Source organism: Hakea prostrata, chromosome 7 (genome assembly GCF_041222555.1).
Source record: "Hakea prostrata isolate BN-2017 chromosome 7, UWA_Hpros_2, whole genome shotgun sequence".
Classification (NCBI taxonomy): domain Eukaryota; kingdom Viridiplantae; phylum Streptophyta; class Magnoliopsida; order Proteales; family Proteaceae; genus Hakea; species Hakea prostrata.
The window spans coordinates 13065108-13091245 of NC_142606.1; the positions used below are offsets into that span (position 1 = coordinate 13065108).

Here is a 26138-nt window from a genome sequence, read left to right on the forward strand (position 1 = left end):
GCAGGCAAAAAAACGGGAGCCAAAGCGGAAGAAACAAGATCACTTAAAAAACAAGAGCAGATTCAAAGAAGTTTAAGGAAGGAAATACGGGTCACCACCCAAAACTCGATCACGGAAAAGGACCGATCAGAACGAGTCCACAACCAAACGGATAAACCCATTTGTGAATCGAGATTTGAATCCGCCATGACCAAGCCTTAATGAATTGGATTTGACGTCGATGAATCCACAAACAAAACTACTATCTGAATTCCATTTAATATCTAACAAAACTTTATCGAAAGTATTCAAATTTGAATTTGAAACTCTATCAAATATCTTATGATAATTATAAATCACTATTCGCTTCAATTATTAATTGTTATTTATAATGTTTTTTTATTTCTGATTTTCTAGTTACTAATTACTGGTTTCCAAAGTATGATCATCATCCTTTCTAAAGAAAAAAAAATTAATACTTTACTTTAATCAAATAATTGTTTATTTGAATATTATCTAATTCAATAAGTAATTTATTCGAATCTGAATCTAGTTGTTTACCAGATAAATATAGATATTTTCCTATAAGAAAAATTCGTGATTCAAACGCCCTTAAAAAAAAAAAATACAAATTTGAACATAGTTTTCAACTGTCTATTTACATGTCTATTCTAAATTTAAGCCTATGGTCTGAAATCCAGATCTTCTATCCAAGAGTTATGCTCTCCTCACACATGCACAGTACACATTAAGAAAAAAATTCACATTTGAAGGGAACACAATTGGTCAGGTTTAAAGTATCACACGAAACCATACGATACTAGCCGATACGTATCCATATTTGACCCAACCGATACGATACATATCGATACATCTCTCTATTAAATTACACTAAAATACATTAGTCAAAGTGATACAATACTCGATACATGACGATACGTCTCTTAAAATCACCTTACTGATGCTACGCGATACCGATACTTTAAACCTTGATCGGTCCTCCCCCATGTAAAAGTTTCCCAACTCAATGGTCTAATGGGACATTGTTGTAAACTATCGAACACTCTGACACCATGACACCAGGTGACAAACTTAAAATGATAATCCAATAGGCATAAACTGCCTAATTAGACAAAATCAGCATCCTTGACATGGGGATACCTAGAATTTAGACCACAACCATTGGATTTTGATCTGAAACCCTGTGAAAATACCCACATGATAAAGTTGATAAAACAACCAAAATTGACTTGAAACCATGAAGTGCAGTCTACCAGAAAAGAGAATTTAACCATGGGAGTGAAGAATGTATGGGATGTGGAGACAAGAATCTGGGTGATATTTGTGGACTTAAAGAAATTCAGATGATCTATTCATTCATATTCAGGATTCTAAAAGTCTAGATTTGACAACCCACTTTAATAGTATTGATGGGGAGACATCTCCACTTGCATCGAGCTATAATGTCCATCTCGTACTAAAATAATGGAAAATCCTTACCTCCACTAAATGAGTTAAGTGGGGTATTGATCCATTCAAGATTGGCCACACGCCTGACCGTACGATCGAGTAACCACCTTTGAAAGTTGAGGGTTGAGTCAATAATTAAAACACCACAAAACCCTGACTAATTGTAGAACTTGAATTGAACAACGATTCAGTTACCTTTGTTCAATGTGATCTTTTAGTTTATATAATTTACCTCTTATTACTGACCGTTCAACTTGTACATTCTTTTGTGAACAGTGCCCATTAGATCAACCCATGCATTTCTTTTGTAAACGCCCGATCCTAAGGTTTTTACCCCTTTTTTAATGACTATAACCCTTTGCGACACGATCAGGTATCTCAAATTTGACAATAATACGTATCTTTGTAACTATCAGTATTCTTTGAACTTTACAACATCTACTGGTTCGGTCGTTGAACCGGTCCTAACTGGCATACTGGACCCAACCGAGACGATCCGGTTTGACATTGTTTTTTTCCCCTTATCAATCGTCATTTTTCTATCCCAGAGATATTTCGGTAATTTAAAATTTATATTTTAAATAAAAGTCAAGACATTTCAATAATTTCATAATTTATTTTAACAAAAAAATTAATTGATATAAACTATGACTAATAGTGTAATACAAGAGAACAGTTCAACAACTACAAGAGGTCTTAATTTCAATTAATTTCAACTAAGAGAACAGTTCTGCGAACAACTCAGCGTTTGGCATGTAATTTAAATTAGTCAAAAATTTTACCTAAAAACTTTATCGAAGGAGTTGATTTCCGAGGCACTTTATATCGCTAGCATATCCACTAAGTCACATATGACAATTTTGATGATTAAAGCAAAGACGTATACCTCTGTAATTACTACTTGGGTGAATTGATGACCACATAAGGCTTCATTTGTCTTTTCAAACCATTGCTCGTCACAAGATATTTGTGTAAGCTTCCAGAACTTTCCCCAAGACCACATTACGATAAAGAAATATATTTATCACCACCATCTACCAGAGATTGATTGGAACACAAAGTGACATTAATCCTTCCCTAATAACCCAACCCACACAGAGTTAGGTGTAAAACCCAGACCAAATTAAGCAGAGCTAACACAAGAACGAAAACATAACTTGAAAACCCATTCAACAGAGACTTCCAAAAGAAAAACCAAGGCTATATGTCTTCACAGCAATCCAAGAGTAATCCCTTGTGTATGTTCTTCATATATATACACAAGCACGTACAGACAAGTTTCTCTTACAGGTTAGGTTAGGTTACACAACCCTAGTAGTTCCCACACCAGCTTTCTGATGACCCGGATCTACTCCTGGTGCACCAACACCATATGCAGAGTCACGATATCCAGGACCATAACTGCTGCTGAAGACACCAGCATGAAGCAATAAAACGTATACCAACTGGGTAAAAGCCAGAATTATTATGAAGGCCTCCAACACCCTCAATCTCCAACCTCTATATCCTCCTATGTTGATCTCTTTGCATGCAAACCTGCAACACACATATATGTACAAATTAAACTTGTAAATTAAAGAAGATGGAAGAAGAAAAGGTGGCCATGCAGGAACTGTGGTTGATGATTACCCAAATGCAAGGGCAGTAACAGCCCAAGCAATTAGTGATGATGAAGCAGCAGCTGCAAGGCTGTCTCCCCTCCATGACCTGATATGGCTACCGCCGGCTATTTTTGAAACAATACCCACAACGCCGGCGAGTAATGAGAATATCAGGAAGAAGATGGTTGCACCATTGCCTCCAAACCCTAATTTATCACACCATTAAGTTAGAAAATCTTGAAGCTTGAAGAAGAAACCATGGGTTCCTTCAAATCCTGACATGTGGCATTCAAAACCCAAAGACTATTTGCATGCACAACACATGTACAAAGAAAGATTAACTTAAGAGATAGGGTTAATTAGGGTTAGAGTTGCTTAATTACCTGGATGAGCTTGGCCATTGACGTACCTATTTGCACACCAACTAGCAAAACCCACAACTATAATATACATGATTAGGTTCAGATACAACAAGGGAGCTACTGTGTTTCTTCCCATTCCAAAAGCCATTGTTGACAGTACTGAAAGCTTTCCTTCAGGTTCTCTTCTTCTTTCTCACAAACAGATAGCTAAAGCAAAGTAAAATAAGACTAGCTTTGACAATACTTCGAACAATTTATAGACATTGAAGCTTTAGTGATTTCTTCTCCACTTGTATATTTCCAAGGAAAGGGAAGATAGCTGGTGAGGTCAAACGAAGGAGCTGATGACACGAAACGATACGTGTCGGCTCCAGGGTTTTGAGAAAGAAAGTGACAACGTTAGGGATGTCATCTGCTTACAGGTGGGAGGACACGTGCCTATATTGAGTTAGCAATGTCTTTCACCACAATCATGACTCATGAGTCCTTCTTTCTGGGCTTTAAAGTCTGATTCGTGTATATCCAGAAGGGAAGCTCCGTCGTGATCCTCTCCTGCACAAATTTCCAAGCTACTGCAACTCTTTAATGGTGATCATGGTGATTGTGGTGATCTCGACCCTAGGACAGGAATCGACCACTGCTAGCCCCTACCCACTGCTAGTTTGCTTAGGATTCTCTTCAATGAGATAGTTTAATTCTCTGGCTCCAATTCTATGAAATTCTTTCACTTTCATGTGCAAATTAACGGGTGGAATTAGCCTTTGTTCCACTTCCACCATAAATACATCTTCGAAGGATCTCGATTGCCATGAGCGAGCGGTGGATGGCCAGGTGACGCAGCTACTTTAAACTCATGTCCTTTCGGTCCTTTCTCAACTCTTTCAGATATTTTGTTTTCAAGTGGCTTAACGCGTCAACGGTTGGTATTGAAACGAACCCCGCCAAATATTAGCCGGGAAAAAAACACATTAAAAAAAAAAATTAACGCCATTTATACATCAATTGTCAAAAATTATGTTACAATAACTCTTACCTTAAAAACTCTAATTGAAATATTCAAATTTTTTACTTAAAAAACAAAGAAAATCAAATCTCTCAATATGTAGTAGATGAACATAAGAACCTATACATAGGGCTCTAATTGAGTCAACTGGTCTATCCTATTAGCCCAAGCCCGTCGTTTTCATTATAAATAACAAAAAAACAAGTTCGACCACCAAAATATGTCGGTGGGGATTCATCTTTAAAATTGAGGACAATAATTTGAGTCACAATATAATAGTGTGAGACTTTTATTTGAAGTAGATTATTCTACTGGGAGAAGTAACCAAACCATCAAAATATGATCAAACGGTTGAGAATCAAATAGTGGGGGTTCACTTATAAATACTATTTTTATTTTTATATTTTAAGGATTTAAAGTTTATTAATTTACAAAATCAGCCTAGTCATTTCTTCTTGAAATTGCCGATTTGAATGAGTAGGAATTGCGGTTGCAGTCATAAACCCTAGAAACCCTTTTTAGGTTGATTGGTTTAAATCAAGAATAATTGAATTCAGCTCAGCCAATTACAATCTTCAATAGCTCCCTGTCTAAGGAATGGGTCAAATCCAAGCCCTTAGAATAATGGTGGTAATAACCACAACAACAATTAAACACTAGGAATACGACATATGTATCCTCTATCACAAACGCCAAAAGAGGTGACACGCCATAAAGGCAGACATAGACACGTCACAAGAGCTGAAATACACGTCACAAGGGTGGAGAGATAACACGCCACAAGGCGGAAAGAACAGCCATGACGAAAACACGCCGACGGCTAGTCACACGAGACTCTCGCAACAATAATGCTTCCAGATCCACAAAAAATACTTCGCAACAATAATGCTTCCAGATCCACAAAAAATTGAACCGTAAAACCTTGCGGACAAGAGGAATGCACTACGAGATCATGCAGAGACTGGGAAACTTTTTTTTTTTTTTTTTGAAGGAAACGTCACGGGGAGAGGTGGAGAAGGCACAAAGAGGCGGAGAGAGGGGTGGAGGCGGAGAAGACGCACAAAGAAGCGGAGAGAGGAAAGAGGGAGGTGAGGGAGCAAAACAGGAGTGAAAAAATAAAATAAAAATCAAAGAAAGCGAAATAGATAGGCGGAGAGAGGGAGAGAGGAGGTGAGGGAGCAGGTCAGACGGTTTATGGGTGGAGGTGGAGAGACAGAGGCTCTCCGCCTCAAAGAGCAGTGGCAAGGTTCGATTTCTTCAGAGCGTTTTCTTCAGATCAGTGCTAAGAAATCAAGATCAAAGCAAACCTAGGTTGGACAATCGACTCTTGGGTTTAAGAAAAAGTGATCAAATGTCAGATTGGAGCCTTATTAATCCATCCAGAATGTGGTATGATGTGATGGGGGGACAAATAGTTGCACAATGTTTGTGACTTTTTTTTTTTGTGTGGTTTCCCTTTCTCCCATCCTTCACACTAGCTCTTTCATTATCTACAGGGGCTGATAATCGAGAATTTCTTTTTATAGTCCATTTTAAGTGCGTTTTCTGAGCTAGAGTGTTCAGGTTTTTTAGAAGCCTGGTCCCAAGTCGCTAGGATCTGAGCAGGTAAAGTAAAATGGCGAAATGGGAGTCGGGTAAATGGGAGTTGGGTAAATGTGGGGTTTGATTTTGTAAATTAATAAACTTTAAATCCTAAAAATGTTATTTACAAGTAAACTCCCACTATTTGATTTTCAATCGTTTGATTATATTTTGATGTTGTGGCGCAATCAACACCATTTGTAACAGCCAGCAGTGTCTGCTGCAAATAAAAACCCAATAGGGTGCCACAAGTAAAGAAGAAGAACTTTCACTACCCAAAAGAAAAAAAATACAAAAAATCTCTAAAATCAATAGCAATGATAATATTACATGAATTTTAATAAAATCTCAAATCTCTTAATATTGACCTTATAGGAGAACATAGGATATATATATAAAGGTAAATGGCTTTAAGTACTTTACTATATTGTTCTCAAATCTCTCAAATCAAATCGTTCAAAATCACCCATCAAAGTATATCGATGAAGCTTCTATATTCAAAGTCCAGTACAAAAATTCTGATTACAATATAAGATAGAATTTCAATTGAATGTTTGGATCAACATAGAACATCATGAACGAGTAGAGGAATCTGAATCAATCAATTCAATATGAAAAAAAGCTGTGAAATGGGAGGGTGGACATCTAAATAGTTCAAAAAGAATTACGAAAATCGAATTTAAAGGAAATCGAAAACGTGTCAAAATTAGGGTTTCTCACTCACCGAATTCCACGGCGCGTAAGACGGTTCCTCTGCTTACCAACAAAAAGGAAGACGGTTCCTCTGTTAGAAATTTCACCACCACCAGTAGTCGATTCATTGACTATAATTCAACCCTCTTTCAATGGAAAAGCGCAGACAGCCACACCCATCTGCAAGATTGTTTATCTTTTTATCCATTTCTCTTCTCTTTTGAATTTGAATGTTTTGGAATCCATTTCCATCTTTAGTTTGATAGAAACATAATGGGCCGTTTCCATTTCTTGCCACTTCTCCATCATCATCATCATCCATCAATCCTGCAACTTCTTCCTGTTCTATGTGTCATTTCGATCTTTCCCTTCTCTACAGCAGAAATCCAGAAAACTCGAATTATTGAAGACTCAAGGCCTATGATTCTATTCGAGAAATTTGGGTTTTCGCGATTAGGTCATGTTTCCATTTCAATCAGTCATGCTTCATGGAAATCAAAGCACCCAAATGCAAAATTAAACTCGTCTTCTATGGGTTTTATTTTGCTAAGAGAATCATCTTATGAGAAGATCTTGAATGAGTCTGAATATAATAATCATTTCTGTATTCTATCAAGCCGTTATGTGAAACTACTCTTTAAATTCGATCAACTCAGCCCGGATTCCACTTACAATGGTACCATTGTTGTTGATACTCCTGATGAATACAGTTTGGTTTTTGGAAATTGTCAACCTGAATTCGAAGTATCCATAGATGTCCATACCGAGATGTATAATATGAAGGATGGTAAGAAGAATTTCCTTCCTGCAGGGCAAACCCAACTGCCACAACTTTATTTCATCTTCTTTGTCATATATTCGATTCTCTTCATGATCTGGGTTGTTATCTGCATCAAGCAAACATCAACTATAGATAAGATTCATTTGATAATGGGTGCTTTACTCATTGTAAAGGCTCTTAAGATACTCTGTGCTGCTGAGGATAAATCATTTGTGGGAAGAACAGGTACTCCTCATGGTTGGGATGTAGCCTTCTACGTTTTCAGCTTTCTTAAAGGTATAATGTTGTTCACTGTGATTGTCCTTATTGGCACTGGTTGGTCATTCTTGAAACCTTACCTTCAAGACAGAGAAAAGAAGGTTCTAATGGTTGTAATTCCATTACAAGTTCTTGAGAATATAGCTTCAGTTGTGATTGGAGAAACAGGTCCTTCAACAAAAGATTGGTTGACATGGAACCAGATGTTCTTATTGATCGATATTATATGTTGTTTTGCTGTATTTCTTCCCATCATTTGGTCGATTAGGAGCCTTAAGGAAGCATCCAAAACAGATGGAAAAGCAGCAAGGAATCTGGCTAAGCTCTCACTTTTCAAGCAATTTTACATTGTTCTTGTGAGTTATTTATACTTCACAAGGGTTGTGGTGACTGCAGTAGGGTCTACCATAAATTACAGGTTTGAATGGGTAATCACAGCAGCAATGGAAGGTGCAAGCTTGGTTTTCTATGCATTTGTTTTCTATAACTTTCAACCCACAGAAAAGAATCCTTATTTTGAGATTGATCATGAAGAAGAAGCTGCTGCAACCCAGGATTTGGAAGATGATGACTCCTTTGACTTATGAGATGGTGGTTTCAAATTAAGGTATTCTTAGAACTAAATTCTGAACAGTGACCAGGGATAATATTTCAGCAAATAAGCTTCAACTTTAGAAATTTTTTGGGGAACAAATTTTCATCTCAAGATGTAATCTTTTATTTTTCTTTTTTCTTTTTTTCTTTTTTTCCCTCACAGTCATGTGAATAAATTAAAATTAGTTTCTTCAATGAGAGCAAATGGATTTAACATTGAACTAGCTTTCTCATCGGGTCAAAGTTTGAGAGCTTGGAATCAGGAACAGGATTGGCCTCATTAGATTCTGTTTGGAGATTGTTCCAGCAAGGTCAGCAGGGAATCTACACCTAGATCTGGGTTTACTTGAAATGCACCCGGGTTGAGTCAAGTGAGTCGATTCTTCCGATCCAATTCCATTTCTCCATATTTTCATCAGCCATCCAGGCCCATCATTAAGTCCATCCGGGCCTAAATCTGAACCCATGACAGGCTGGCCTGGCCCATCTTTTTTTTTTTTGGCCTGGCCTTAAACATTACTTGAAAACTTCAGAAAAGAAAACTGTGTCAAAGATAAGACAACGCAGAACGAGAAAAAGCCGCGAGCGGTGTGTACATAAAAAGCAGCAAAGTTGTGTGTTGTGTTCAGTTTTAGGCTTTTAGGCATTCAAGATCCTGTTTTGGGGGGGGGGGGGTTGTAAATAAGCATCTATTCAAGCTGTTATGCAAAAAATTTTACGGACTTTCGAACCGGTATGACCGTTTTGAACCAGAGGTAACTAGTTCTGGCTTAATTAGTTAACTGGTTTGGCATTTTATGGAATTCACTTCTTGGATCATCATTTATCAGTTTTCGAAACCATGCCCACCATCTACCAATTTGCGTGCTTCACATACGAGACTACGCAATAGTGGACTTTTTGGCCATCATTTCCCAGCGAGAGCATGATTGGGTACGAAATAGCTCTTAAAAAGTAGCATGCACATCAGAACATTAAATTCAGCATTTAATATTTTGTACATATGCATCAAATGAATTGCTCTTATCAGAAGATACAACAATATGTCAAAATCTTTGAACGCTGCTTCGAGCTATTTTGTTGAGGGGACAGGAGGAGAAATGTCACATCTAAAGTATACATTTAGCAGAGGTCTTTGCCAACTTCATAGAGAGTGCACCAAATCAAAGGCTTCCCATGCAAGCTTGATTCTAATATGGATTTCCTTTCTCCAATTGGATCTAGCGATCAAACGAATGAGGTTTCTCTCCTCCTATGGTGTTTTATTCCTCTATAAGAAGGGCGAAACGGGCCTTCATCTAGTAAGCCAAGTTACCCTGACATTAACTTTTGCAACCACCCAAGTTAACTACATCTCTTCGGGCATCTACTCCCCTTTTTGGGAGTAATTGTGCTATCCAAAATCTAACTTTGCCATTGGAGGCGGCTTCCCATCCATAGAGATGGCTCACTCTCACCGGTTTTCTTTGTCAGCGGATCTCTAGTTCGAAGCATTCTTTAGCTAAACCGGAGTAGGGAGATTCTACAAAAACACAAGTGAGAGGGGGGAGGGTATGTAACCCCACCAACCACTTAGTGGAAATGGGCCACTCAGTCGTGCTTGACAAAGAGTGGGCCCTCCTTGCTAGGTTGTCTACTGCTCCATTAGCTAACCTAGGAACATGAGAAAAATTACAGGACACAAAGTAAGAGCACAAATGGGCAATATCAGCCACAATGGGACTGACCTCCAATTGGGCTGCAAATGGGTCTTTTTTGAGCAACTCAATTAGAATCACCAATAACCTGTTCAAAACCGTCAGCGAGAGTACAAAGCACTGCCTTCCTCATTGCTAAGGCTTCATCTTCAAGAGGGGAGCTGAACTAAGCTGGATCGGACATTGCCTTGCTAAGTTTCTCTTTGTGATCCCTGATTAGCAAACCCATGCCTCCCTAAGAGTCTTTTTTCTTGTAGATTTTGAGACAAGCTTGATAGTATTCCTCAAAGGCTTCCTGGGCTGCTATTGCAACTTGATGAGGAGTCCAACTCCAACATTTAAGCACTGAATCATTTTTTAGGATTTGAAAGTCTCTAATATATATGAGTGGCTATGGGTGGCCACACATGGGTGGAGTGCACAAAATTGAATTTGTCCATCATCAGGGCCCGTATGGTGAATTGCTTCAATTCTGCACAATTAATGTGCAACAGAGTACAATGTACAATGAGAATCAAAACTTGTGGTTAAGATTTCGATCTTGACCACTCATTTGTATATTAAAAAAATATATACAAAACGAGCAGTCAAGATTGAAATCTCAACCGCACTTTTCGATCCTCACCGTATGTTGCCCCGTGCTAGGCATTAAGTGCGCAGCATTGAAGCACGACCCCTAGCATCTGGGCCTTCAAGCCCCCATGTCCATTGTTGATTTGTTGTTGCACCCATGTTTGCTTCTAAAGTCTAAACCAAAACCTCCTTGAAAACAACTTAGAGGACTACTATGCCCTTAGACTCAACTCTCAATTCTACTCCCTCTAATCTCACGGCCTACCTGCCCTATTAGGTATACTTGAAGTCAAGCATTAAGAAGACAAGTGCAACACTGACACACTCTCCACATGTAGAGTTCATTTGGGTCCATTTATACGCACCTCGATCACATCGTCAAAAAAGTCTTTTGTATGTAATTTAAATATACGACAAAACTTTATCCAAAGTTTCTAGAGTTTCAACTCTTGACTTTTGTATTATGAAATAATATTCTTGTGTTTTTCTAGAAATTACTTTCCACACTTCTACTATCAATTAATTTCCAAATCCCACGTGTTCCCATCTCTCGATAGAGACCTTAAGTCATGCTCCACTTCATAGTTTATCACATCAAGCTCAAACACTTAGGAAAAAAATGAACCCATCAACTTTAGAAATAGAAATTTGTCAAATTAGTCTTGCATGTCTTGAAACAAAGCATCATGCTTTACAATGTAAAATTCTTTATATACTTTTCTTCTCCTTGTGTGTGTTTTTCAAGCCAAAAGACTAAGCATGTTGAGAAATTTCTACAACATTTGTCAAAAAGAATCACAAATCACATTGTAGCTACCGACATTTATGACATTGACTTGACTCTATTTACATCGACTTGAAAAAGACATTTTTTTTTTACGTGGAAATTATCAAGAAAATAATAAAAATCGTTTCATGTATATCTCTTAATTTTTTTACTGAATAATTACCCATAACATTTTTCAGTTCTTTTCGTAGTACATTATGGTTTAGCATAGGTTAGTTTGATGAGAATTTTGAATTGCAGTTGAACAATCACATTATGAGATAGTCCCAACTGCCATTCAAAAAGCTTTGGATAAAGATCATTCATGAAGTCCATAGAAATTGTTGTTACGAATTTCAACTAACTGTCTAGTACCTAACGGCCTTCTTACGTGTCTAACTTGCTTTGTTTACGTCGTCCATGTATTTATATTTGACTTTTGTGACAAAATTTTGGTTTTATTAAGAGAATAATTTCTCACTGTTTGATTTTCTATCAATTTGTTATTAATTTGGCATGGTTATGAGGTGTCTCTTTTTTTTTGTTTGGGTAGAGAATCTTTACGTGTCCTTGATTGTGAAGAACTATTAAAATATTTTGGAGGACACGAGGGTGCTTTAAGTAATCTATTCACGTGTTTTCTCAAATTAATTGTGTGGACTTTCAAGAGTTTACCTTTGGGAATTTACTTAATTTCTAACATTTGGTGAAGGTTTTCTATGGAAATAGCTTCTTTAATGGATGGAAAACTGTATAAGAAGCACACACAATCATCATAAACTATGCTTAGTTCCTTCCATTAGATGGTTTATTTCCATGTTTGAGTTCCTCTTAATCATGATGATTATGTGTTCATTTTGTGGAGATATTCAGTAGTTGGGCATATTTAAAATAGTATCTTTAAGTAAATTTAATATTCTAAACACAGTGCTTGAAAGGAAATTGGCACTCATAATAAGAGCTCCCACCTCACACCTCACACTCCATGATAGTATTAAAAAGTAATTATATGATAATCAAGGTTTTATCTAGATAAAGGTAAAGTGATATGAAAAATAGTGTTTATTTTGCTAAAGTTAAATAAATAGATTAATATAAAGATGTAGAGATTAGATAACTTGAATCTTGTTGTGTGTGCATCTCAATGTGATATTATTTTAATATTCTAAGGAAGGGTTTTTTTTTTTTTTTTGGTTGAACAAAAGAGATGTCATATAAAGGAACTCCAGGAGATCTGCCTGGTCAAGACAATGGATTGATCAACAATGAAAAGAGGTGGGGACGACCACAAGACGCGCAACAAAGAGAGTTTCTTTGCACCCAAAGTTAGGAAATTAGCTAAATAGTTTTGGTGTCTATTAACATACATAACCTAAAATATATCAAAAAAATTACTTAAAATTGAAATTTCATGAAGAAGACCCACGAAGAGCCAAGTTAACCTGTTGTTTGCCTTAGATGGAGCAAAGATTGCTGGTTTGAAATGAGTGTGAATGCAAACTCACTGGATCCCAAGGGTCACAGCAAACAAAATGGCATCTTGAATCACTTCTAGCTCAAGAGTAGTAGTAGAAAAACTGAGACAAGCAATGGATTTGGCCACAAAAAAGTTATTGTTTGCTGTCCATAAGGGAAGAAGATGGAGAAAGAGAGTATAATGAAACAATATTTGTGGAATGATAGAAACCATGAAGACACTAGAGTGGAAGAAGAGGAATGGTAGCAATGGTAGAGGCGAAGATGAGTTGAGTGTGGGTTGTTTAAGGGTATTATTGTCTTTTAAAAAAAATTAACTTGCTTACGTTAGCACTTATTTTTGATTTCCTAACAGTAGGAATGTGCCATTGATATGTTTTCACCTAGAAGGAGGTCTGATTGATAAATTGAATAACTTAGAGGGTGACATTAATTTTAGAAGGTAACTTATGGTATAAAAGAGTTGAAGATGATCTAAATCAACTAAAGGTTAGACCTTCTATGATCTATTTAATAATTGGTTTGGTTAGGTTTTGGGCGGTGCCAAGCCATGTTTGTTCAGACTGCAATCATGTTACTTTAACTCGAGCTTAATTGGACTTCCAATTGAACTTAATTAGACTACCAACCAAATTTAATTGGGGCCATACTACCTAACCTAATTTGGATGTAGAAATAGTAATTAAAAGACCACTACTTATCTGATCTAGTAATGGGGTTTTTTTTTTGGGGTTGGGGGGGGGTGGTGGTTTAACTATTTAAATATCCAAACCCCAATCTATTCAATTATTGGAAATATTAGAGCTATGAAACTGGAAATGACCAACTGGTGGCTTAACTACTTAAATATCCAAACCCCAATTCCAATTATTAATATTTTTTGAGCAAATTGTACTGGCACCTCACAATGGAGGCTTTAACGCACTGACACTCCACTTTATGTTTCACAAATATCCCTATAATAAATAGTGTCTGAAAAGGTTTTTAGTGACAAATTGGACAAATATATCAAATTAAAATCAAATTTTGGGGTCTCTATGATTTTAAAATATAAAGTGGGGTGTTAGTGCTTTAAGGCCTCAATTTTGGGGTGTCAGTGCAATTTGCTCATATTTTTTTAATGCTCATAGTGTCGATACTCAACCTAAGAACAACCAAATTTTTATAATCCTACATCATATATTTAGAATTAAAGCAAAAGGGCCTAGTAGTGCATGGTTGATGAAATGCTATATTTCTCTATAAAGATACACATATATGATATTTTTCCAACCATCAAATAATATATTTTTATGTTACAGTATAAAGGGGAGAGTTAATAAAAGTGGGAGTTTGTGGAGGTTTAAGTTAAAATCTAAGCAACAATTCAATGATTTAATATTATTATTATTATTATTTAATTAAAACAAATCTTGTAATCAAGTTAGAAAGTTGAGTCATTAGGCTAAATAGAGAAACTGGACTTAGCTGCTAAGTTTGTAAACTTACTCGTTTTAATAGTCAAGTTCGATGTGGTCTGATATTTATTAGACCAGTTCAAGTCGATTTTTATAAACTGGCACAAGATTGACATCCATAAAATAGAGGTCAATTGATTGACCTAAAAATATATTTTCTAACATTATGATTAGAATTTTCTCATAAATCAAGTTAATTATTCACTTAAATATTCTCATAAATCAAGTTAATTATTCATTTAAATATATGAGCAATAGCTATTTTAGTAATGTAAATTAAAAATACCTACTTAAAGTGATTGAATATAAAAAACAGATAAAGGGTGACAGTAGAGAAAGGAGAATGGAGGTGATGCATCACTTTCTAAAGTACTATAGAAAGCCATCATGGAATGAAGATGAGATTTCTTCATTAAGTTTGAAACAGAGAATTTTTTTTAATAAACAAAGCTTTTTTTTACATATATTATTAAGAATAAACAAAGACTTCAAGAAAAGGACATAAATTTACCATCGCAATCACAGTATCACAATCACACAGTCACACTATCATCAGAGTCCACACGGTCCACCACCCCACTTTAAACCATACCAAGAAAAAAACAGTAAACACTGCCCACAACAGCTCATCTATTTAGTATTTTTCTAAATTTTTCCTTTTAAGTTAGAGATAAAACCATTTGACAGGTTTTGTTCTTCAAAACAATCTGCTCATTTCATCATGTTCAACAATTTGATTATATTGACATTTTAAAACTACTTTTAGTTACAAATTTCAGAATAATTCAGAATAAAATTATTTAGTACAGATTGATACGGGCCCATTCAGATTGGGAACAACCACCATTCAGATTGGGAACAACCAGGAAAAACCCATAAAGGGGAAATCTGCATTTAAAAACATCACCCATGCAAGAAGCTTTTCTTGGTTAGAGTTTGTAAGTTGCACGGAAGCAAGGATTTAGAAATATTTTCTCAGAAGAAAGAAGGCACAGCTTTTAAGAGAGATAAGAGTACACGATTTTCTTCTTCTGGGTTTTGGTTTGCAAATTTGTCTGGGATACCTTGTGGTGTTCTTCTGATAAACTTGTTTAACTGCATTCTCAATCTACGCGAATTCAGGTATGGTTTTTTTGGATTTTTTCTCTTTTTCAGGGTCTGTTCCAGAGTTTGGTGTAGTTTTTTTCCTGTCTTCTTCTGGGTCTGTTGTATGCGTTAAAGATAACTTTGAGCAATGGATAGAGACGCCGAATTTTCTTTCGTCTCTCTTGTTTTTTGGTTTTATTGATGAATTTGGTTTTGTTTCCGTATGGTATGTGTCTGCAGATAATCGTCCCAGGTAACGATTTGTTTCCTACCCTGTGACTTGTGGCCATTTATGTGCACTGGATTGCAAACATCATCACTAGATGTTGAAATGCTCGTCGGAAGATTTAGAGGTTTCAGTTCTTGCTGCTTAAACCATTCACCACTACACCGACACGCAGTTTTCAGATTTCGTTACCACAGAAGAGTCACTACTTGCAATGGGTTTCCCCGTTAATCTCAACAGGCTTTCTTCTCCGGTGTTATATACATTTCTGGGCTTGTTTCAGCATTTGCCCATCTTGGAACGCGTTTCAATTTCGATTCATTTGGTTCTTTTTCTTTTCTTTCTCTTCTTAGCATCATTTAGACGGGTAGTCGCTTGTGTCGGCCGGGTTCGTGTCGTTAAGGAGAACCCATTGAATGCGAATTCAGTTCCTATCGATCCTCAGAGTGACGATGGAACCTACAATGTGGAGATTGGCATGGGTTTCAAAGGTTCCGTTTTCTGCTGTTTCTATGTTTTGTTTCTGCAAGTTTTGTTGTTAGGGTTTGATGGAGTCGGTTTCATTCGAGACAGAGCAAATGCGAAGAGCAGTGATGGGTTCCATCTTTACTTGCCTGCTGCTCAAGCTTTAGCTTGGTTTGTGTTGAGCTTTTCGGCCTTCTGCTGTAAGTTTAAGGCTTTGGAGAAATTTCCCTCGTTGATAAGGATTTGGTGGTTTGTGTCTTTTATCCTCTGTGTTTGTACTTTGTATGTTGATTGTAGAGGATTATTGATACATGGCCTAAAGTTCTTGAATTCACATGTTGTGGCCAACTTTGCTGCCACACCGGCCCTGGCTTTCCTCTGTGTTGTTGCCGTTAGAGGTGGCACGGGAATACAGAGACATGGAAACCCCAGTCTTCGTGAGCCATTGCTGCCACTTGAAGAAGAAGAAGTTGGGTGCCTTAAGGTGACCCCTTATAATGATGCTGGGTTGTTAAGCCTACTGACACTCTCTTGGTTGAACCCTCTTCTGTCCATTGGTGCAAAACGGCCACTTGAGCTCAAGGATATCCCTCTTCTGGCACCAAAAGATAGAGCCAAGGCTAATTATAAGGTTTTGAACTCAAACTGGGAGAAACTGAAGCAAGAGAATCCCTCTAAGCACCCTTCATTAGCTTGGGCAATTTTCAAGTCGTTCTGGAAGGAAGCAGTCTTTAATGGCGTTTTTGCTGGTCTGAATACTATTGTCTCATTTGTGGGTCCTTATCTGATCAGCTACTTTGTGGACTACTTGGGTGGAATCCAGACTTTCCATAATGAAGGTTATGTTTTGGCAGCAATCTTTTTCACAGCTAAGCTAATTGAGACCATTACAACCAGGCAATGGTATCTTGGGGTAGACATATTGGGCATGCACGTGAGGTCGGCTCTTACAGCTATGGTGTATCGGAAGGGACTGAGGCTCTCAAGCACATCCAGGCAAAGCCACACCAGTGGAGAGATTGTAAACTATATGGCAGTTGATGTGCAGAGGGTAGGGGATTACTCATGGTACCTCCATGACATATGGATCCTTCCCTTGCAGATAATTCTTGCTTTAGCTATTCTATATAAGAATGTTGGTTTAGCCTCTGTTGCGACGCTGGTTGCCACTATTATCTCCATTGCTGTTACTGTTCCTCTTGCTAAAATGCAAGAAGAGTATCAGGACAACTTGATGACTGCCAAGGATGAAAGGATGAGGACGACCTCTGAGTGTCTGAGGAACATGAGGGTTCTCAAGTTGCAAGCTTGGGAGGACAGATACCGATTGAAGCTGGAGGAAATGAGGCATGTGGAATTCAAGTGGCTTCGGAAGGTTCTCTACTCCCAAGCTTTCATTACATTCATCTTTTGGGGCTCCCCTATATTTGTTGCAGTTGTCACTTTTGGTACTTCTGTACTGTTGGGTGGTCAGCTTACGGCAGGAAGTGTTCTTTCATCTCTGGCTACCTTCAGGATCCTCCAAGAACCTTTAAGAAATTTCCCGGACTTGGTCTCAATGATGGCACAAACAAAGGTTTCTCTTGATCGCATTTCTGGATTCTTGCAGGAGGAAGAGTTGCAGGAAGATGCTACCATTGTTCTCGCTAGAAGCTTCACAAACATTGCAGTTGAAATTAAAGATGGTGAATTTTGCTGGGACCCTTCCTCCTCAAGGCCAACATTGTCTGGGATACAGTTGAGAGTTGAGAAAGGTATGCGTGTGGCTGTTTGTGGCAGTGTTGGTTCTGGAAAATCAAGCTTCCTTTCTTGCATCCTTGGAGAGATACCGAAAATTTCTGGCGTTGTAAGTTCCTTGATCAAACGACTAGTCACATTTCACTGTTTTGTCTCTGTTAGCTTTATGGGAGACTTTCATTTTTCTCACTGATTTTAACCATGTAAAGCATCTTTTAATGATCAGGTCAGAATATGTGGGTCTGTGGCTTATGTCTCTCAATCAGCCTGGATACAATCAGGAAACATAGAGGAAAATATTCTTTTTGGCAGCGCCATGGACAAAGCCAGGTACAAGAATGTCCTTCATGCTTGTTCATTGAAAAAGGATTTGGAGCTCTTTTCACATGGAGACCAGACCATCATTGGTGATAGAGGCATCAATCTAAGTGGGGGCCAAAAGCAAAGAGTGCAGCTTGCAAGGGCATTATACCAAGATGCAGATGTTTATTTGCTTGATGACCCCTTCAGTGCAGTAGATGCACACACAGGATCAGAATTGTTTAAGGTAGTAGGGTAGACGCTGAACCCCCTTGTATTTGTACCTTGTGATATACCTTAAATCATGAATATATCTTAGTTATTATTATTATAATAACAAAACATGAAACATCATGTTGCAGGAGTACATACTAACGGCGTTGGCAAGTAAGACTGTGGTTTTTGTGACTCATCAAGTCGAGTTTCTGCCAGCTGCAGATCTGATATTAGTATGGATACTCTGTTTCTTTCTTTCTTTATTTTTATGTTGTATTTATGTGTTTCTTTCTGGAATGTGAAGTAAAGTTATGGTTTCTGAGGCTTTACATCATATGCTCAAGTCAACTTCTGTTGATATATCTCTTTCTGAGATGCAGAGTGAAAAGAAAAATGGTAAAGTGTAGATTTTTGATAGACCTCAAGGGCTGAAATTTCAAACAGGATTTGACAAAAATACTGATATTTTGATTCTATGTGAGGTCTATATGCTGAAACAGATCAACTCTAACAAAATGGTAGGAAAGAATAGCACTAGTTCAAAACACAACAAAACTTTTGACTAAGTAGATAATAGAACTCCAAAACGACGAACCCTACAAAGATAAATATGGGGGTACTTAAGTGGTAAAACTATGAAGATTAATTAATGGTTGGATGATGGGAAGTTGACAGAGACAGAACATAGAAAGTCACAGAAACAGAAAAATAGTTAGTCTGAAAAATTAAATCACTCACAAACCAACCATCAGATGAACAAAACTCAAATTAGCCCAAACTGATAGTCAGATTTGTGGAATCTCTTGATGCTGAAGTTTTAAGTTTTGTTGCTGTTTAACAGTTGGTAGCAGACATAAAGTACTCAGAAGAAACTGACAGAATAGGAAATCACTTAATAACACCATTAGAAATTTAGATAGAACAAGTGGGATGGTTAGAAGTTACCAAGGGTTTCCATTGTAGGCATTCGGTTGCTGGAAATCTGCTGGAACAGCATATACCAGAGAAGAAAACACCAAAGAGAATGGAGAAAAGTAGAAGGGAATGATATTGACCAATAGGCATCACAACCTATGGCTCGTAGTAGGGCATCATTCTCTCCCTGAAAGTGTTAACCACCTTGATTACCACTTGCTTCACTACACTGGTGTGACTGGTTCACCACAGTGCACATACATTGAGCATAGTTTTATCAACATCAAATGTGTGGGTTGGTGTGTCTTGTTCTCTCAATTTTTATAAACCCCTTGAACCCAGCAATGCAGAGAATCAGTTTACTGTCATGTACTGGTTGACTTGTGTGTATGAACTTCTGAGATTCATCCTGCACTTTATATTTTTCTTCTGCTAAATTTCTTCCGAACTCATGCTTTCAAAAGAGTGGCTCTTGTGGACAGTTTTACTTAAAATAGCACATATTGACTGCTGGCTTTTTTGGACAGTGTTACATAGGATAACATATATGGGTTAAGAGCTATCATGTTTAAGTCACATCCAATAATTCTTTTGGACCATAATATGTGCAGGTCCTTAAGGAGGGCCACATCATACAAGCTGGAAAATATGAAGACCTTTTGCATGCTGGAACTGATTTCAACAACTTAGTTTCAGCTCATCATGAAGCAATTGAAGCTCTCGATTTTCCTGTACACTCATCGGATGAATCGGATGGGAATGTTATGTTTAAAGAAGAATGTGGTACAACTGAAAAAAGTAAGAACAACTTAGCAAGAGATGTAGCTGAAAATGAGTCAACATCAGAGCAGAAAGCTATTAAGGAAAAAAAGAAAACAAAACGCTCAAGGAATAAACAGCTTGTTCAGGAAGAGGAACGTGAAAGGGGAAAAGTTAACATGAGGGTGTACTTGTCATATATGGCTGCAGCTTACAAAGGCTTATTGATCCCACTTATTATTCTTGCACAAACATTATTTCAAGTACTTCAGATCGCCAGCAGCTGGTGGATGGCTTGGGCAAATCCTCAGACTAAAGGGGACCTTCCTAAGACTACCAGTATGGTTCTTCTTCTGGTTTATATGGCCCTTGCTTTTGGGAGCTCATGGTGTATATTTGTTAGAGCTGTTCTGGTAGCTACATTCGGTCTAGCAGCTGCACAAAAGTTTTTCATAGAGATGCTTAGAAGTGTCTTTCGGGCACCAATATCTTTCTTTGATTCTACCCCAGCTGGAAGGATCTTGAACCGTGTAAGTATTTTACTGTGTAAAAACTATTCTACTTAGAACCCTTTAAAAAATTAGAACAAGACATAGAATGGTACTTCTTTGTCCCCTTTCTTTCACATTATCTCTTCATGTATAGTTATGAACTACCAGGTGTCTGTAGATCAAAGTGTTTTGGATCTTGATATTCCTTTCAGACTTGGTGGATTTGCATCAACAACAATACAACTTCTTGGAATAGTTGGTGTAATGACGAAAGTTACCTGGCAAGTCTTGCTTCTAGTTGTCCCCATGGCCATTGCATGCTTATGGATGCAGGTAATTGTTTTTTTCTCTTCTCCTGATATCTAAATCTTATCCTAAATCATAAAGATTTACAAATCTACTGAGAAGCTGAATGTGGCCAACTTATACACCATAGCTGTAACTCTGAACTTCTACTCTTATTAGCTGCTTTGATCCATGTTAGTCAATATGGACCTTGCACAATCTTTGTAATGCGTGAAGCACTAGAACATGGCACCAAGCCAGGTCGGCTGATTCAACATGCTGCATTTTCCCCTTACTTGTTTCATTTTCTTAAGAATGATAGTACCCTATTTTATCATCCTCTTGGCCCTCTATGCCCACCAATATGGTATTTGAACATTGATCAGGATTTCTGGTTTGTAGAGGCGCAACATTGCTAATCTAAAGTACTACTGCCTAATGCAGCTGGTGAGCTGGAGTGCTTTTAAAGTCCATGCTCACCAGTTGGCCTCAAGTTTGAACCTCCTGGCTGGCTGTTATCTTCTCCACCCTACAAAAAAAGTCTGGCTGTTATCTTCTCCCACCCTCCAAAAGAAGTTGAAAATTTGCTGATCTAGAGTATCCCTTTACTTCCTTCTATTGGGGAGTGGAGACACTTGGATGTCCATTACATAGTGCTTTCTATCAGCTCGATGACCCTCTAAGAGTCTAGCAGTTTTAATTTATGAACCCATATGAAAAATTTTAAATTTCAATTAATTCTAAAAATAATGATATAATAACTATAAGTTGATTGAAAATATATACTGAGATTGATTGTCAACTTAACTTGATTCTGATATAAATAAAGGAATGTGCTTGACTGGTTAAAGGAGCAGTGATGGTTGGACCATTGGAGTTGGTTTTTGGAGCATTATGAACATACTTAAATCTCTAATATACATACTACCTGGTCTGCATGTGATGGAATTCTAATGCTAATTTTGAAAACCATGGTTATTGCTTGTGGCTTGTGGCTTGTGGATGTAGAAATACTACATGGCTTCATCAAGAGAACTTGTTCGCATAGTTAGCATCCAGAAATCTCCAATCATCAATCTCTTTGGGGAGTCGATTGCTGGAGCACCTACAATTAGAGGCTTTGGGCAAGAAAAGCGGTTCATGAAGAGGAATCTTTATCTTCTTGATTGTTTTGCTCGCCCCTTCTTCTGCAGCCTCGCTGCTATTGAGTGGCTCTGCTTTCGCATGGAACTATTATCGACTTTTGTATTTGCATTTTGCATGATCCTACTCGTGAGCTTTCCACATGGAAGCATTGATCCAAGTATGTAATTTTCACTCTTCTTAGTATTACATCTTCTTACTCATGATTTTGCTGCAAAATTTGCCATTTGAAACTTCGTTTTCTCTTTAGTTGTACTGAAAGTTTCTCCCACCATTAGTTATTTCGGTGTTTTATCTGGTAGAAACTGCCACAAGAACATCAAGCGAACAAAATCTTTTTTAGAGTGAGACATGGTTGAAGATCATGCTACTTCCAATTGAAGGCAGGATTCTTTTAGGGAAGTGCCACTTCATTCAATGATAATTGCTTCTTTCTCTGTCTAGGTATGGCTGGTCTTGCTGTTACATATGGCCTAAATTTGAATGCACGATTAGCACGCTGGATACTAAGCTTCTGCAAGCTTGAAAATAAAATTATATCGCTTGAGCGTATCCATCAGTACTGTCAAATCCCAAGTGAAGCTCCAACTATTATTGAGAATTCTCGTCCTCCATCATCCTGGCCAGAAAATGGTACCATTGAATTGATTGATCTGACGGTATGTGGTCAGTTCCTCTTTCTTATGCGTTTCAATTACAGTGTAAGGTGTGGAGATTTGACTTAGGGTGCAAGAGATCTGCTAAAGAATTTTTATGTTACATTGGTAAAGAACAATTAGATGGATCTTTCAATTACCATTCACACAAGGATATCTTATGTCACAAGGTCAATGCAGATAGAAAATAGGAACGGGATTCATATATATATATATATATATATATATATATATATATATATATATATATATATATATATATATATATATATATATATATATATATATATATATATATATATTTAGGGTTTTAATTGTTTGTGCATTCCAATTAATTACGGAATTATAGAGATAGCCTCTACTAGCTTCCTAGCTTGGCTGAGAGCTAAGTTCTCCTCTATTGTTTTCTCTCCTTCAGCTCTACTCAAGTTAGCTTCAGCTATTTCAAGAGTTCATTGAGCTCCATGCAGATATCTCATTACCCCTTTCTGGATACTTTACCAAAACGTTGATCTTATATTTGCCTGACCTCTTTTTCAGTTTCTCATACTACCTCTAATACATTCAATCAATTAATTCATGGGTTATGGTGTAGCCTTTTCCAGTCAAATCTAAAGACTGAACCAAACTAGGGCAGATCTTTCAATATTAAGTAAGGTGTAACGGATAAAAAATTGTAGACAAGGAAGCATCCCATATGCAAGCTGAAGTGGGAGTTTCCTATAGCATTGTAAGTCTAATCAAGGAATAAAGTTATAAAATTAGGTATAACATTCCTGGGGAGTAATTCAAGCAAACAATCACACAAAACCATTGGAAGTTAATGCATTTTGGCATGAATGCCTACATCCACCCAAGAGATCCAAAGATTTTTCACTAAGCCAAAATAGAGAACTGTCTATGCCACTCTTCATGTCACAAGGTGATCTCTCTTTGCCTGTGCTAGCATTTTCTACATTTAAACAGAATATTAAAAACAAAAACCCTAAAACCCTAAATCCTACATGGGTACAATTTTACCTCCATATACGTACAGGACCCAAAACTGGCCTAATTACAAAAACCAGTCCAGTAATAATAATGTGGAGTGGCAGAATATAAGAAATGCCCAACCCCGACAAGCTCCACCTTAGTTTGGACTTTGGTAATTTCAATCTACTTTTCAATTATGTGCTTCTTTTAGTTCTACTAGGGGGATAGTTTGTTCCTCCTGAATTTTAGTTCATTTCCGCTGACTGTTATGTTCGTAAAGGTCCGCTACAAGGAGAATCTTCCAGTGGTCCTTCGTAATATAAGCTGCACATTTCCTGGTGGAAAGAGGATTGGGATTGTGGGTCGTACTGGAAGTGGCAAATCTACTTTGATCCAGGCTTTATTCAGATTGGTTGAACCTGAAGGTGGAAGAATAATTATAGATGGTATTGATATTTCAACAATCGGCCTCCATGACCTGCGTGGTCGTCTAAGTATCATCCCACAGGATCCAACATTGTTTGAGGGGACCATAAGGGGCAACCTGGATCCCCTTGAAGAGCACTCTGATCAAGAAATCTGGGAGGTAAAAGCTGCACCCTCAACATTCTCTCTCGTCATTGAGATGCCAATGTAAAATTTAATCTCAATTGAGTCATGTCATATTCTCTCAGGCCCTCGACAAGTCTCAACTTGGAGATGTAATCCGCCAAAAGGAGCAAAAACTTGACACTCCGGGTAAGTTTCATGCAAATTTAAATGTATAGCCTCTATTGATAAAACTTACAATGGTAATGGTACATCATTGAAGATTCAAAGTCGGGAATACATGTGTAGCAGTATCTCAAATATCTTTTAGGGTCTGTTTGGACTGAACAATCTTCAATAATTTGTCTAAATTGCAGTGTTAGAGAATGGAGATAACTGGAGTGTTGGGCAGTGGCAACTTGTTTCACTGGGCCGAGCTTTGCTGAAGCAGGCACGTATTCTGGTGCTTGATGAGGCAACAGCCTCCGTTGACACAGCTACCGATAACCTCATACAGAAGATTATCAGAACAGAGTTCAGTGACTGCACTGTTTGCACTATAGCACATCGATTACCTACTGTTATTGACAGTGATCTGGTTTTGGTTCTTAGCGACGGTAAGTGTATTTGTGTCTGAACTTGTTCAATGTAAAAGACCAAAAAAAATCTTAGGGAAGCTTTGCACATTCCATAACAGAAAGTGGAGATGCTTATCCCTCTGTATTTTATTAAGACTCTTTATTGATTCTTTTATTGTGATGCAGCTTTACTCTGGCTATTATTGCTAGTTATTATGTATCTTGAAATTTGTGTGAAATACTGATGGGTCGGGCGATGGATGTTTTGGCAGGTCAAGTTGCAGAATTTGATACTCCTATGAGACTATTAGAGAACAAGTCCTCTATGTTTCTGAAGCTGGTTTATGAGTATTCTACAAGATCAAGCGGCATGTCTGATTTTGGACTTTAATATGATTCTCCATACCACCTTGAAGAAAAGTTGACTAAAGCAGATATGACTCTAGGATGGACCATCGGCAATGGTCAATGGTCAGCCAAATTCAGCATTCAGCCGTCAAGAATGGAGGAAACAGTGCAATTTTCTGTTGTGTAACCACCTCATCTCATAAAGAAACGTGTATTGTGTTTCCATTCCTCGTTGCAGTATGGGGAAATCTGTTGTATGGTTGGTCTAGTCTTGTGTATAAAAGAAAATGAAATTGCTGTCTGAGGGTCATTCTCAATAATTGTACCAGCACAGAAGAAATAAGCTGGTCATTTTTTCATCGAGCAGTTTGGTGTCTTTCGGTGATATTCATCCTAATGACTTTGCAGATCTCTCTTATCTCCCTCCCTCCCTGATCTGTAAATTGTTCTTTCTGCATTAACTTTGATCAAATTATGCATAACAACTGTTATTCTTCCTGAAGCCAAGCTAATATGGAGCAGGATTCTCCATTTGCCTGTTACATGCATCAGAGAGGTTCGTGTTGAAGGCAATAGAAGTGTCATCCCCTAATCCAAACGGAAAGTTTCGAAACCCTATTTCCATACACGCGGTCTGAGAAACTGTGGTCATGTCACAAACTCTACTTTCAACTTCAAGGTAGAAATGAAAGAACTAAACTACTCAATAGGGTTCCATGAATTGCTCCATTTGCAAGTAAAAATCTACATGTTAAATTTGGTTATTGTCGAGGCAACCAACATGATCAGATTCAAGGTATTGGTCAGAGTCGATGCTCTCTTCATATTTGAGTGAGGTTTATATTTGATTTTTCTTGTCAAATTCAGAGGTGAGTCTTCCTTCTAAATTGTGATGGAAATGTGTGAAGGAAGCATATACTTCTACCCAAGAGAATTTCAACTTGGATCTTATCTCTATCTTTACTGGCAAACTAATATCTTAGCAAATGATCGCACAATGTGATTTAGGCAAAGCACCTCGTAAAGAGGTATGTACAAGAAGTAGAAACACCCGAGTATATCCTTCATCCGCACTCTTTCCGGATCATTTTGTGGGTACCGGCTCAAAGTGAATGAATGACCTTCAATCATAAGGGTAACAA

The 26138-nt window shown here is 37.5% G+C and overlaps 2 protein-coding genes and 1 pseudogene across 2 annotated transcripts; 2 read left to right on the plus strand and 1 right to left on the minus strand.

Annotated features, from left to right (window-relative positions):
• Positions 1-2750: 2750 nt before the first annotated feature.
• LOC149009896 (AWPM-19-like family protein) lies at positions 2751-3560 on the minus strand. Its single transcript, XM_089160360.1, has 3 exons — positions 3434-3560; positions 3079-3256; positions 2751-2985 (listed from the first exon to the last, which is right to left on the minus strand). The coding sequence occupies exons 1-3, from the start codon at positions 3558-3560 to the stop codon at positions 2751-2753; spliced, it is 540 nt and encodes a 179-aa protein (XP_089016486.1).
• Positions 3561-6723: 3163 nt separating this feature from the next.
• Positions 6724-8480, plus strand: LOC149009897 (protein CANDIDATE G PROTEIN-COUPLED RECEPTOR 7 pseudogene; annotated as a pseudogene).
• A 6516-nt stretch (positions 8481-14996) lies between these two features.
• Positions 14997-25555, plus strand: LOC149009898 (ABC transporter C family member 5-like). The gene is made up of 12 exons (XM_089161291.1): positions 14997-15413; positions 15618-17914; positions 18032-18352; positions 18468-18554; positions 19848-20525; positions 20655-20819; positions 21780-22074; positions 22359-22573; positions 23823-24128; positions 24217-24280; positions 24448-24687; positions 24921-25555. The coding sequence occupies exons 2-12, from the start codon at positions 15818-15820 to the stop codon at positions 25037-25039; spliced, it is 4587 nt and encodes a 1528-aa protein (XP_089017417.1). The 5' UTR covers positions 14997-15413; positions 15618-15817; the 3' UTR covers positions 25040-25555.
• Positions 25556-26138: the final 583 nt, after the last annotated feature.